At 31.2% G+C, this 12840-nt stretch overlaps 1 protein-coding gene across 3 annotated transcripts in view; it reads right to left on the reverse strand.

Moving 5' to 3' along the window:
* Positions 1-2592: 2592 nt before the first annotated feature.
* LOC140439990 (uncharacterized) overlaps positions 2593-12840 on the reverse strand; it is a 66784-nt gene continuing 56536 nt past the window's right edge. For all 3 annotated transcript variants that reach the window (XM_072530212.1, XM_072530211.1, XM_072530213.1), the window contains one exon: positions 2593-11108. In XM_072530212.1, coding sequence (XP_072386313.1) covers positions 10773-11108 — 336 coding nt within the window. In that variant the 3' untranslated portion in view covers positions 2593-10772. The remainder of the gene's footprint in view (positions 11109-12840) is intronic.

Genomic DNA, 12840 nt, shown 5'->3' on the forward strand with positions numbered 1-12840 from the left:
TACAAATTAATTTAACCCTTTCAGTCACACACCTAGAAAGAGGCATCCAACAACTATAAAATGTGATAGATATGCTTAGAAAAGGTAACTAAAACAATACGTAACAAAAAAAATACTGCCCCTCCATCTGTTTTTTTGTTACGACCTGTACCTTACAAGGTACATGTTGCATTTAAGGATGTTACAAAAAAAAACAAAATCAACTAATTCAGCTGCATGGAGCGAATAAGCTTTGATTGAATATCCCAATATATGGGATAATTAATAATATGGGGTTGATAACAACTTTGAGTGTAACTTCTGTATAACTCAAAGTTGTAGCGCCTACGCCACAAACCCTGTTCTTGGACTCTTCCATATATTTTCCTTAGAATTTTTCTCTCGAAACGTTTAAGCAATTCTTGGTCGTTCTGTGTAAGTGACCACGTTTCTGACCCATATGTTAACACTGGCCTAATTAGTGTTTTATATATGGTATCTCTAATTTTTCTCGGTAGTTTTGGGGAAATCTGTTTCCTGAAGCCATAATAACACTTATTGGCAAGCACTATTCTTCTTTTAATTTCTTCGCTGACATTGTTGTCCGCAGTCAGCAGCGAGCCCAGGTAAACGAAGGTGTCCACACCTTCCAGTTCCAGATCATCAATTAATAGTCTAGGTATCTGGTTGCCTGATCTAGTACAATACATATACTTGGATTTCTGTGCGTTTATTTTTAATCCCATTCTCAGTGCAGACGACCTTAGTGGTCGAAATGCTTCGATCAGAGATTCTGTGAACCTAGCAATAATATCTATATCATCTGTATATCCGACTACTTGTACAGATTTATTAAATATGGTGCCATTCGTATTAATATGGCACTCCCGAATTACTTGTTCTAGTGCAAGGTTAAATAAGAGACACGACAGTCCATCTCCCTGTCTCAGTCCATTTTTACAATGGAAGGGTCTTGAAAAGTCGTTTTGGATTCTGACTACACTCTCTACGCCTGGGAGTCTAAGTTCCGTTAGTTGAATGCCTAAGGAATGACAATTTAAAATAAGATACAAGATAAATATAGCTTCCCTTCAACATCATCAGTGTGTTCAAAAAACGGTACACATCTACTCTGCTATGGACTGTCCAGGTTGCTCCACAATTTTGCATATACGTATATTTTTTTGATAGTTGACAGTACAAGATTATTTTGGTACTTGACAGAAACTTTACTAATGTATTATAAATTCTCACATTTCCATTAGCTAAGTGACTAAGGATATTAAACGGGGCCTGTATATTAAGATGATGTAATTGTTGAATAAAGTGATCTGTTTCATCCTTATATTTTTGGCATTCGAAAAAAATCAGATCATTTTCGAGAACATGAATTTTATGTAGAAGTGTGGGATAACAGGCGTGGCCAAATCTAAGACGTGTTATAGTCGTGATATATTTTCTTGAATAATTATATGGCTGGAACCAAGTTCTATTCGGTATTTGATTTTGTATACTGCAGTATCTAGAAGGGTTAGTATAAGTATGTTGTTCCAAATATTCCAAACATTCGTTCCAAATATCGAGATATTTCATTTTAATATAAACGACTGCATCACAAAAACTTTAAAACTACAATTAAAAAAAAAAAAAAACAAACAACTTGCCGAATAAAATTAGTTTTAAATTACGCGGTATTGTCACAGAATAAATAACAATCAGAATGCCACTCTCAGATGCCGCCTTTGAAGTTTGTCAGTACGCGAACGCCATGTTTTAGACGGAAACATAGACTCGAATTGAGAAATTTGTGACAAGCTACGACATAACTATAATTTAAATTTTTAGAGATTAATAATTTAGTACATTTGAAATAATTTAATCTATTCTTCAACTAAAAGTACGAATAAAATAGTGCATATTATGTCTGTAGTTGCCGTAAATTAAACCGGGTTAATTTGTCTATGCACACCAGATAAAATGTCACTGAACAGCACTGGTTCCGACTAAAACATGGATGATTGCGTTTGCGCGAACGAGATGCGCGTATTTATTTTTTCAAGCAGAGTGGGCATTCTGATTGTTTATTATTCTGTGGTCTTGCTTTAAATCCAACGAAATAAACTTTAATGCGGAGTATTTTAAAATACGTATCCTCACTTTGACAGTTATTTGACAATTGTCAAATGACAACTTAATTTTGATTTATTACTCTTAGGGCCGGTTGTTCAAACGCTTATCAAAACTTGATTGCTATCAAATATTTAATTAAAATCAAATACGTCACATTTTTAGGTTATGTTGACTGATTTATTTTATTCGATTGTATTATTTTGCGTTTTAATTTAAAATAAACCATAATTAAACTTTTTTTGATGTTAATTTCATGTTTTTATTTACATTTACATCAATACATTACATTTACATCAATAATAATAATAAGCAATTTTTAATCATTTTGACAGCTGATGTAACGTAGTTGCTTGTAATTAAATATTTGATTACAATCAAGTTTTGATTAGCGTTCGAACAACCGGCCCTTAAAGTTAAGTTAATTTTTTATTTCGCTTATATTTATTTGTTGTATTCTTCTGGTTAGAGAAATAAAACTACAAATTCAGTGTACTTGCTTTATTTTTCCCATGTTTACTGATGAATATATTATAAATAAGAAGTTCACGCTACAAACATGTACTAATAACTAGATATGAATAAACTGTTACTTTAGTGTACACTTTATATAAACTTTTTTCATGTGAAGCAAGTACTCTAGCTGAAAACAAATAGATTTTTTTATGTTTTTTTATATATTATTCGTACATTTAGCCATATTCCAAAATAGAAACTCGATTTCTATGCTAGAAATAGAGAATCCCAATATATTTTCGACCGCAGAGGTAAATACATATAATTCTCATTAAGGCAAATGTAGAAATTATTCTATCGTAAAGAGGCACTAAAGTAAAGTTACTACTCTATGCTACACATATCGATTGGCACATATATTCTTCATATTTATTAAAAAAATTATAAAAACGTACACTCCAATCGGTATATGCTACTCAGTCCAAAAAGGAAAGACTGAATAATGCAAAATAATAATACTAAATTATACTTAAATTATTTAAATCGAAAACTACGTTCAATAAGAATTAACGTAATAAAATGATGTTCAACATATTATAACATGATATGATTAACATGAAATGAAGGATATTATAGTTTACAAAAAGTGATCTTATCCAGTCCATTTAACCTGCAAATCTGTACATTAAATCTCAACAAAATAAACCTTTTACAACAAGTGGTACTACGATTGAGGGTACATATAACGTGTTTTACTAATAATTACATATAAAAAGTAATCTTTCAAGAATTATACCTTGAGCTAAGACTAATTTTCGATTTATATCTTTTACAGCTATGCCATGTTTAGTATATTCAACAAACAAAATGTTGAAGTACAAACATTTAGTTAAGTATTATTCCTCTGAAGTGTAGTAGTGTATTTGTTGTTTAAGGTTCCACCGTTCACTTTCCCTTTAAAAATGTTTGATTGAGGGTTGAATTCTTTTTTTTTTAACACTATTTGTGTATTATGAAATTTTGCCAAATGGTGATCATTCATAACGAATAAATCTATATATTTTATTATGATTAAATCTACACATAGAATGAATGTTATTAACATGTCAAAAGTTAACAAAGAAAGTGCTGGATCATGAATAGTGGATATTAATATTTACTACTAGAATTATATTAAGATTTTGTACTATTTTAGCCGACCAAACCCATATAAATATGTGCAATATAATTAATATTAACCCATTTTATCTATATAAAGTTCAGCAATATATTTTTACTTTTAAAACTTCTCTCGGCAACCTTTAAATAAAACCAAGATAGTATATTTTAATGAAGAGGTAAACGTATTCTTTATTATGTAAGTATGCACTTAAAACAAATGAGACAACCTCGAGAAACATTTAACTTTCGTGTTAATTGATGCTATATTGATGACTCGACATCCGGATTATTTCCAATTACTACCTGTGATCCACTGAGGCTACTCTAAAACATTTTGCGGGTTTTCATGAATGGATGGGGTGCCATCAACGCTAATTAATCTTTAAGCCGCTACAAATTAAGCAACCTTATAAGCAACAGATGACATGAATGTGGATTACCATACGTGTTGAAGTACGGATTATAAGATTTGTTACATTGTTACATATGCTACTGATACTCGCTATATAGTCTCGATAATAGTCACTGCCTAGAACATACTGCACAGTTAATGTGGCCCCATTTATGTTCCAAGCTAAAGTGCGTACGCATATTCAAAGAAACGTTTCATATTATGTGGCTGAACCATATCTATATAAAAAAATTATTTTACGGAATACATGGATAAATCTGGATTATGATCACTTTTTGTTAAAATAAATAATTTTTTAAACATAAATGTTGCAAAAATAACAAATATAAAAACATTGTTATTTGAAACAACACCAACGATAAAAAATTGGCCAGAAAAATCATCTACATTGTTGGAAAAAATATACAGCACCTCGACAAATGCCAAGAACGGTACTACGTAATTGCCCGTCTTTTAATTGATTTTTTTGTGCTTTAAAAATTTGCAGACCATACTGTGCGAGTAAGTGAATTTCTTTAAAAAGAAATATGCAATCTTTACAAATACCATTCTAACCGTAACAATACTCACAGAAAATATTTGAAAAATATTCAGCACTCACCACACATTTTACAAGGTCTTAAATTTCTTGTTTACAAAAGCAAACATTATACTGATATACTTTTCCGATAAAAAATAGTTTTATACCTACGTATCGGTCCATGAGGACCTTGTTATTTAGAAACAATGCTAAAACTAAGATTTCTCTTTTGTTTTCATTTTTTTTTATTTAGATATACATATCGGATAAGAGAAAGGTCTTATATCTGTACAAACATCTAGTTTAGTGAAATTTCTTTTTAAAACTTTAAATTTCCACGTTATTGCGATTTGATAATTGCTTAAATAAATAGCCTTAAGATAATTTCGGGTTTGCATGACTACAAGAAAACAATCATTTCAAAAACAGACACCAAAATAATTCGCTAAATAAATATCGATTTCTAGTAGCAGGGTAAAATACCTACACCGATAAAATAGCCAGCTATTTTGGAATTTTTACAGTGATAATGTAGTTAAGGTCCACAAAAGTTTATAATGACAGTAGAATGTGTCTATTTTTCGACAAAGATTGTCGCTTATTATTGGAGATGGGAAAATTACGATTTTATTTTGTAGCAATACACTAATGTGTATGATTCGGCACTATTTAGTTTCCATTTCTTTCTAACCTCCATATAAACAGTACATATCTTAAATATTTCCGTCTTCTAAGGAATTTAGGCATCCTGTTTTGTCAATTGGTCCACGTAATGCGTAGCTTCTCATGAAGGTGTGTATATGCACCGGATAACGGTCTGGTGACCAATCTTCGACAGATACACCTTCGAATACCGATCCGTTGTAAAAGAGCGGTGAGCTTCGTATGTAAGACGAGTTTTTTCTACTCAAAAAGAAACTATACCAATGCTTTCGTCGTTGGTTTTTGCACCACTTGTGCAAACCAAATTTTCCCACATCTGCGAATTTTAGGTTACGTCACCAATGAGGCGTACACAACTGTTTTTGAACTACAATTACTATTGATTGGATAATTTTAACCAATCAAAATATTGCCGTTCGAATAGTACATCACATCGCCTTTCGAGTTGTCTTAAAGTTTTTAAAATTCCAGCAGTTTTCGTAGCAGGTGCAATCGTAAATCGCACCGCTAAGATGTTGTTTGCAAACTTTTGTCGATAGTTTCTTGTAGTGCCAAAAATACGTTTAATATTTTTACACTAAGAGGCCAATGAAATCAGATAATTCGGCAGCAATAAATGTACGCATATAGACGCAACAAGTCAGCGAATCCTACGTCGACACTTATTCTTAAGTATCGAGCTAGATGATAAAGAAGCTAAAATCAAACAGCAATTCGTTCTCTTTAATGCAGACTGAATATTATTGTATCAAATCAGAATTACATCAAACTCCTATTATGGAGAGGTCTCGTGAGGTGCACGAAATGATGCATTTTCGCGCCAAGTTGCCGATTACCGGTTACAGCGAACCGGTCGGAAGATAGGCATGCATTCAGTGGCGTATATGTGAAGTGTTACTTACGGCTAACTGTTAGTATTATTTGTTTATTACTATTTACTTAACGAACGTCGCTAAAAAGGGCGCTTCACAGAAAATAATCCACCACAGAAATTCTAGACGGCGTATGATTCACGGATATGGTGCATGTGTATACGCACAGAGTTCAATACTAAAAAAAGCTTAAAAAAGAAACCACTTTATGAAATAAGAACCTTTTCCAGCTAGTATAATATACATAAAAGTAAATTAAAACTGAACAGGAAAACAAATTGATATTGAGCATTGTGCTGTTTAAACTGTTAAACTATATACACTATTATATTCTTGATAAAATCTTCTGTTCAGTTTTTGATTAATAAACTGTCTTAAATTAAAGTCCAAGTACCTATTGGATAAATACCACTAAAAGGAGAGGTTATCAGCGAAAACATTTTTTTGGTTGTTTTTTTTTAACAAATTTTTTGATTAGACTTGAAACCACTCTATTATTTTTTGTCTGTTCGAACTAGTCGACAAGGTGTTTTGTATCTATTTGTTGAAATAAAAGATCTATGCTATAATGTAAAACACCTAAATACAAAAAAAAACTTTCCGTATAATAGCGAAAAAAACACGTCAACTGTAAAATACGTTAAGATGGTAGACCTGCCTCTAAAGAAGTCGTTTTAGTGCATTTACAGTGTGTTTTTTCTCATTAATAATTATTGGCAGATCTAAAAGTTACAAAGATGATTAAATAATCACCTCAAAAACAATCAATGTATCACACCGGGAAATCTGATTTCGCTAAAAATCTGAACAAAAATTTAACAATAAACTATATATACAACAGAAAAAGAAAACCAAAACAGTCGGTGTGATTTAAAAAAAAACTGAGAAAAATTTTGAAACAATTTTAACACCAAAAAATAATTTGAATGCCTAAATAAAATACCTATTTGATGTTTTGAGGTCGGTCTGGAAAAGAACACGTCCAGGAATCGTTCTGTAACATCACAGAAACATTATTGAGATATTTTTTCTACAACATTTCAATGCAATATTACATTTGTTACATTAGCAAGTTTGTTAAAATTGTTAAGGCTCGTTTAAACATTTTGTATGTTTAAAATCTAAAGTATCTGAAAAATATACATTTAGTTAAATCTGTAGGATTCAGCATAAATTTATAATGCTATGATAAGGTATAAGAACTGATTCGTTTTGATTATATAAAGAAACTACTTTTTACACTAAGTTTTTAAACGTGTATGTAGGAATTATACATAAAACTTTAGAATATAGGCACACTGTGGTATTGTATTTCGTGTTTCGTAACTTATATATACATAATATCTGCATTTAATTCATTGTTATTAAAAACTACTTTGAACTACCAGCATTGCTAAGTCCGATTCGTTGCATGTTCTTTTCCAGACCGACATCTTGCACTATCAAGGGACTGTAGGAATCGGGAATGGGATAAGGGAAAGGACAAATATACACTTAACAAATTAAAAGTATAGACCATACTTTTTAACAAAAAATCTTCGTTATCCACCTACATTTTAATCTGCAGTAGAAGGGAGGCGAACCATCAAAAATAACAAAAAACAAAAATAAATTGAAAACGGAACGGCCTCCCTGTACCTAAAGTATTCTCGCTTGAATCAGTTTTATCTATAAATATGCACAACATAACAAAGCCATAGGGCTTCCCTGTGGAGCCTTTTCACAACTTTTTCTATATAATAAATATGTATAAGCAAAGAGCATGCGGCATACCAGATCGTGTTGTACCGAGCATTCTTGTTCCCTAACAAGAGCTCCTACATTCTGCACTGAAACAAATTTGGCAGTTATCTTTTAGACGCCGTTTCGACGACGTACCACGATATCGGATGCCGCTTAAAATCCAAAGCCAAAATCTAACCTTAAGATCGGGGGACGTTATGAAAAATCCGGGAAAAGTTACTGGTGTATGTTACTTGGTGTGGCTACAACACTTCTCAAAACCATCACATTTATTTATATAATATAGTAAAACGCTTATAAACGTTTACTATAATAACTAAACTCATATACAGAACTAATAATTTGGAATTGTATATAAAATTGTATCCAAACAAAAATGGTACTTTAAAATTTATATTCTACTGAAATTTTCATGTTATATTTTGTATTATTATTAATTAAAGTTATTAATTAAATAATACATAACTTTGTACATGTAATTCTTTCATTGCTTTTCTGTAAACTTTAAATAATTATCGAACTATCGCTATTACAATAAATTCGACTAAGGTCATCTATTAGCAAATTGACATTTATTATGACTTGCCCTAATATTAAATTGTAATAAAAGTGTAAAAGTTGGGCTTCTTTTGCGCCGTATTATCCTGAAATTCTGTATTTCTAATTTAAAAAGTGTACCCAGTCTTTTACAAATATGGTACACTTTTATTTATAAAGTGAGTTTGTTGAAAATAATTATTAATTAAATATGTTTTCAATATTAAAGTACCTAAGTGATAGTATTAGCATTACACTTAAGTTAAGTATATTCGGTTCGCTTATTCCACTCCCAACTATCTAGTAAAGTTAATAATTATTTATTACAACATTGCAAAATTACTATACAACCAAGCACATGTGCTCTTAGCCAATTATTTAAACAAAAAAATATTCACATGCAGTTTATTAACAAAATAAAACTGCATCAATTAAAAAGTTTATTTTTGAAATTTTATAGTCGTTCAGAGATCAGTTTCTACAAATTAATGTGAGTATACACTCCCAATATTGATGTTATACTTCTTTTTTTCAATAAAAAGTCTGCAACAATGAATGGACTATATTCAATTTTTCCTTATTATTCATACATATTTTAGTATTTTTCTAATATCTCGTTATATGTTCCTTTTATTTGTAACAGTATATTAACATATTTTAGTAGACCTCCCTTTTTGAGATCTTTCTTGTCTTGTTTTTCTGTTGGAGCAGGCGTTGTAAAGATCCAGATAGGCAATATATATCGGTAACTATATATAAAGGCTAGCAATTTTATGTGAATTGACGGCCATCTATATATATATATATATATATATATATATATATATATATATATATATATATATATATATATATATACATACAATAAAACACTGAAAACTTTGTTTTCAACACTTCTACAAGATTTATTTTTAGTACGTGTTTACACTGTATAGCCTTTAACTGAATAGGTTGAGGAGGGAAGATCTGTTTGTCTTAAGTTGGTCATTCAGAATTATGTCTGCATTTTTTAATTTGTTAATTTCCATAGATTCCAAGATAGCTTAATGCCTTTATTTTTATGTGAAGAATTTGAAATTCGTCATTAAATAAATGATTATGATCTAGAAGGTGAAATGCGTATGTAGAATCTGTTTTTTTTATTATTGAAAGCCCTTTTATGTTCTGCTATACATTTGTTAAAAGTTCTACCAGTTTGACCGATGTTAAGTTTTTTGGGCAGTCGCCACATTTAAGTTTGTATACACGACCGTGTGAGTGCTTTTTATTTTGGCACTTTTGCCTAAGTTGTTGTTTGTTCTAAAAGCTGGTGTTATTCCTTTCTCTTTTATGCCTTTGGCTATTTTTTTGGATATTCAATTCTATGTCAAAGTTGTATTTTGGCATCGGAATTTCTATTAATCTATGTGACATGCTATTGGCGTTACATAACCATCATATGGAATGTAACGGACTATTTCATATATCACAATTACTGTCAACTTATGTCACAAGTCAAATATCACTTACTGATTCTTGAAAGTGAGAAATTTTGTCTATGGCTTTTAAAACTAACTGACTTTTTCTCTCGGCGTCGAGATTAGATTGAGCTGATGATGTGTAGGGATTTATATACGAAAAGTTTTCATTAAAAGATGAAGTAGCAAGATCCTTGCACTCTTCTCACCTTTAGTGACCGATAACCCTCCCACAAGGAACCTCGTGGACCAAGTATATATATATATATATATATATATATATATATATATATATATATATATATATATATTTGCGGGAAAGGTGACAAATATAGCAGTTGGAAAAAACTGTTTAAATTATTTTTGAGTGTCTTTTGTCTATTTAAAATACATTATTACCCCTCAGAAGCAGAATGTGTGCCAACACTGTTTTTTCGACGCAATGAAAACCCTGCAAATGCTCATCAAAATGGCGTCAATGATACTTCCGTTACTGCAACGATACAGCTGTTTGTTGTCATGAGATATCTACTACCGTTAGTCTATGCCCAGAAAATGATTTTGTAAGAAGTTGTTTTATACAACTTTCCTTGATATTATTTACACGTTAGCAGCAATGAAGAGTTAAATATATGCCTCAACATGTAAATGAAAATGATGTATCGTTTTTAAATAAATGTATTACACTTTTCATGGCAATAATTAAGATCTTAAGAACCAAAGTAAACAAATATTAATGAAAACGTTGGACCACCTACCAAGATTCTATCAAATTCCACCACATATCAATAATTTTATTTCTTTTCCCGATTTTATCATAAATCACCCAACCTACCGTATTTTTCTTACAGTGTTACGGCTCTCAGGGCTGGCAAAGTTGCCAATTGCATGAGACAATCTTCTTCGATACGCGAAGCAAAACTCCACGTGTCGGGATTGTGGTCAACGATGAGTGAGTGCCTTCTTTTGCGTTCTTTCGGAACGACGCCGGACGAGAGCAGTTCAGAGATATCCAAGGAGCGTTCAGCGACGACCGGAAGATCGTCCATGTAGCACTTCTGTATGCTACTTAGATCGGAGAGAAGCTGTTCGCCGTCTTGGCTGATGTCTTCGCGAAGCTGATGATTAGGGGCAGGCCGGGGTAGGTTAGAACCATTTAGGACCAAACAATTCTGACAAATCTATAAAGACACAATTTAACGTAAAACAAAAATAACTCTATAATGGATTTATAACTTTCTGTGTTTAAAAGCTTGTTTGTTATCCTATACATAAAAAATTAGCGACTTATATAGCAAATAATTTTCCACGCAGCAAGGTTTTCAAAATATTGAAATTTGAAAAAAAGGAAAAATCATCTCCTCTTTACTACTATAACTCAAATATTATTGAGTTGATTGGGCACAAATAAATGATTATGTAGCTAGACTAAAGGGAAAACGTAGATTGTGGATATGCTCTTAGAGGGGACTACAACTAACAATAATACTCTTATAAAAGTTTTTTGATAATTCAGGTCATTTCAGCAAAGAAGATACAGGCAGGAGTTACAGAGGGCCAAATACCAACAGTGACCATACACTAATAATAGCAAAACTAAAACAAGAACTACCAATAATACCAAAACCTGTTAAGAGATAGATTAAATTACCAATTAGAGCGCCTTCAAGAGAAGTAGGTTGTAAACAGACTATAGGAAGAAATAATAAAAAATTAGAGAATCCAGTCAAACAGGATATAGATGAAGAGTGACAGACCATACAGACAACCATGTCGGAAGCAGCGGAAAAGTGTATAGGAAGAGAGCATATAAAAAGAGTGCAAGACTGGTGTCGATCAATCGATGAAGAATGTAGGAATGTTTTGGCAAGAAGAAACGGCAAAACTACAAAGAGATAAAGAAAATACCCAAAATGCGATCGAAAACTATGTGGCAAGAAGAAGGGAAGTGAAAAGAATTTACAGAAAAAAGAAAAGAGAACAGCTAGAAAAGCAATTAAAAAACATAGAAGAAGCCTATATAAACAAAGAGGTAAAGAATTTCTACCAAGAAGTTAAGAAATCCAGAGAAATTACAAAGAATAATCCACAGTATTGCAGAAACAAAGAAGGCTTACTTCTAGGAAACAACAGAAAAATTAAACAGATGGGCGGAATACTTCGAAGATCTATTAAATACAGACAAACAAGAGGAACTTGAGGGAAATGAGAATTGGCAAGAAGATGAAAAAGATACGTGCGAGGAACCAATTTGATTGAAGTCAAAGAAATAATAAGAGACCTAAAAAATAACAAAAGTGAAGGAGAAAGTGGTATCCTAGCTGAGATTTTTAAGGAAGATGGAGAAAGATTGAAGGAAATGATATTTCACTTGACAATACTAATTTGGCAAAAGGAAGAAATGCCGAAACAATGGAATAGCGCTCTTATTTGCCCTATCTATAAAAAAGGAGACAAAACAGAGTGCGAAAACTGTAGAGGTATAGCACTATTAGAAGTAGTCTATAAAATACTTGCAAAAATTATTAAAAAAAGATTGATAAAATATGATAAAGTGATATTCTCACTGAAGAATACCCGGGAATATAAATATATATATATATATATATATATATATATATATATATATATATATATATATATATATTTTGAAAAGGGAAACAAATATAAATTCAACAAATATTAAGTACGTAACGATACTGAATAATAAGTTAAATGGTAAAATATTGCCTGCCTATTTAAAAAATCCATGAAATTTTAAGAATTTTGATAAATCAAAAATTTGAAACATCCAATAAATAATGTGTTCATTCGCAAAACAATATTTTATCAAAAATTAACCACTAGTATTTGGATTTCAGCAAAATTTATGTTTCATTAAACAAGCTTACTAAATTTTTCTCAAAATGCCTT

Source organism: Diabrotica undecimpunctata, chromosome 4 (genome assembly GCF_040954645.1).
Source record: "Diabrotica undecimpunctata isolate CICGRU chromosome 4, icDiaUnde3, whole genome shotgun sequence".
Taxonomy (NCBI): domain Eukaryota; kingdom Metazoa; phylum Arthropoda; class Insecta; order Coleoptera; family Chrysomelidae; genus Diabrotica; species Diabrotica undecimpunctata.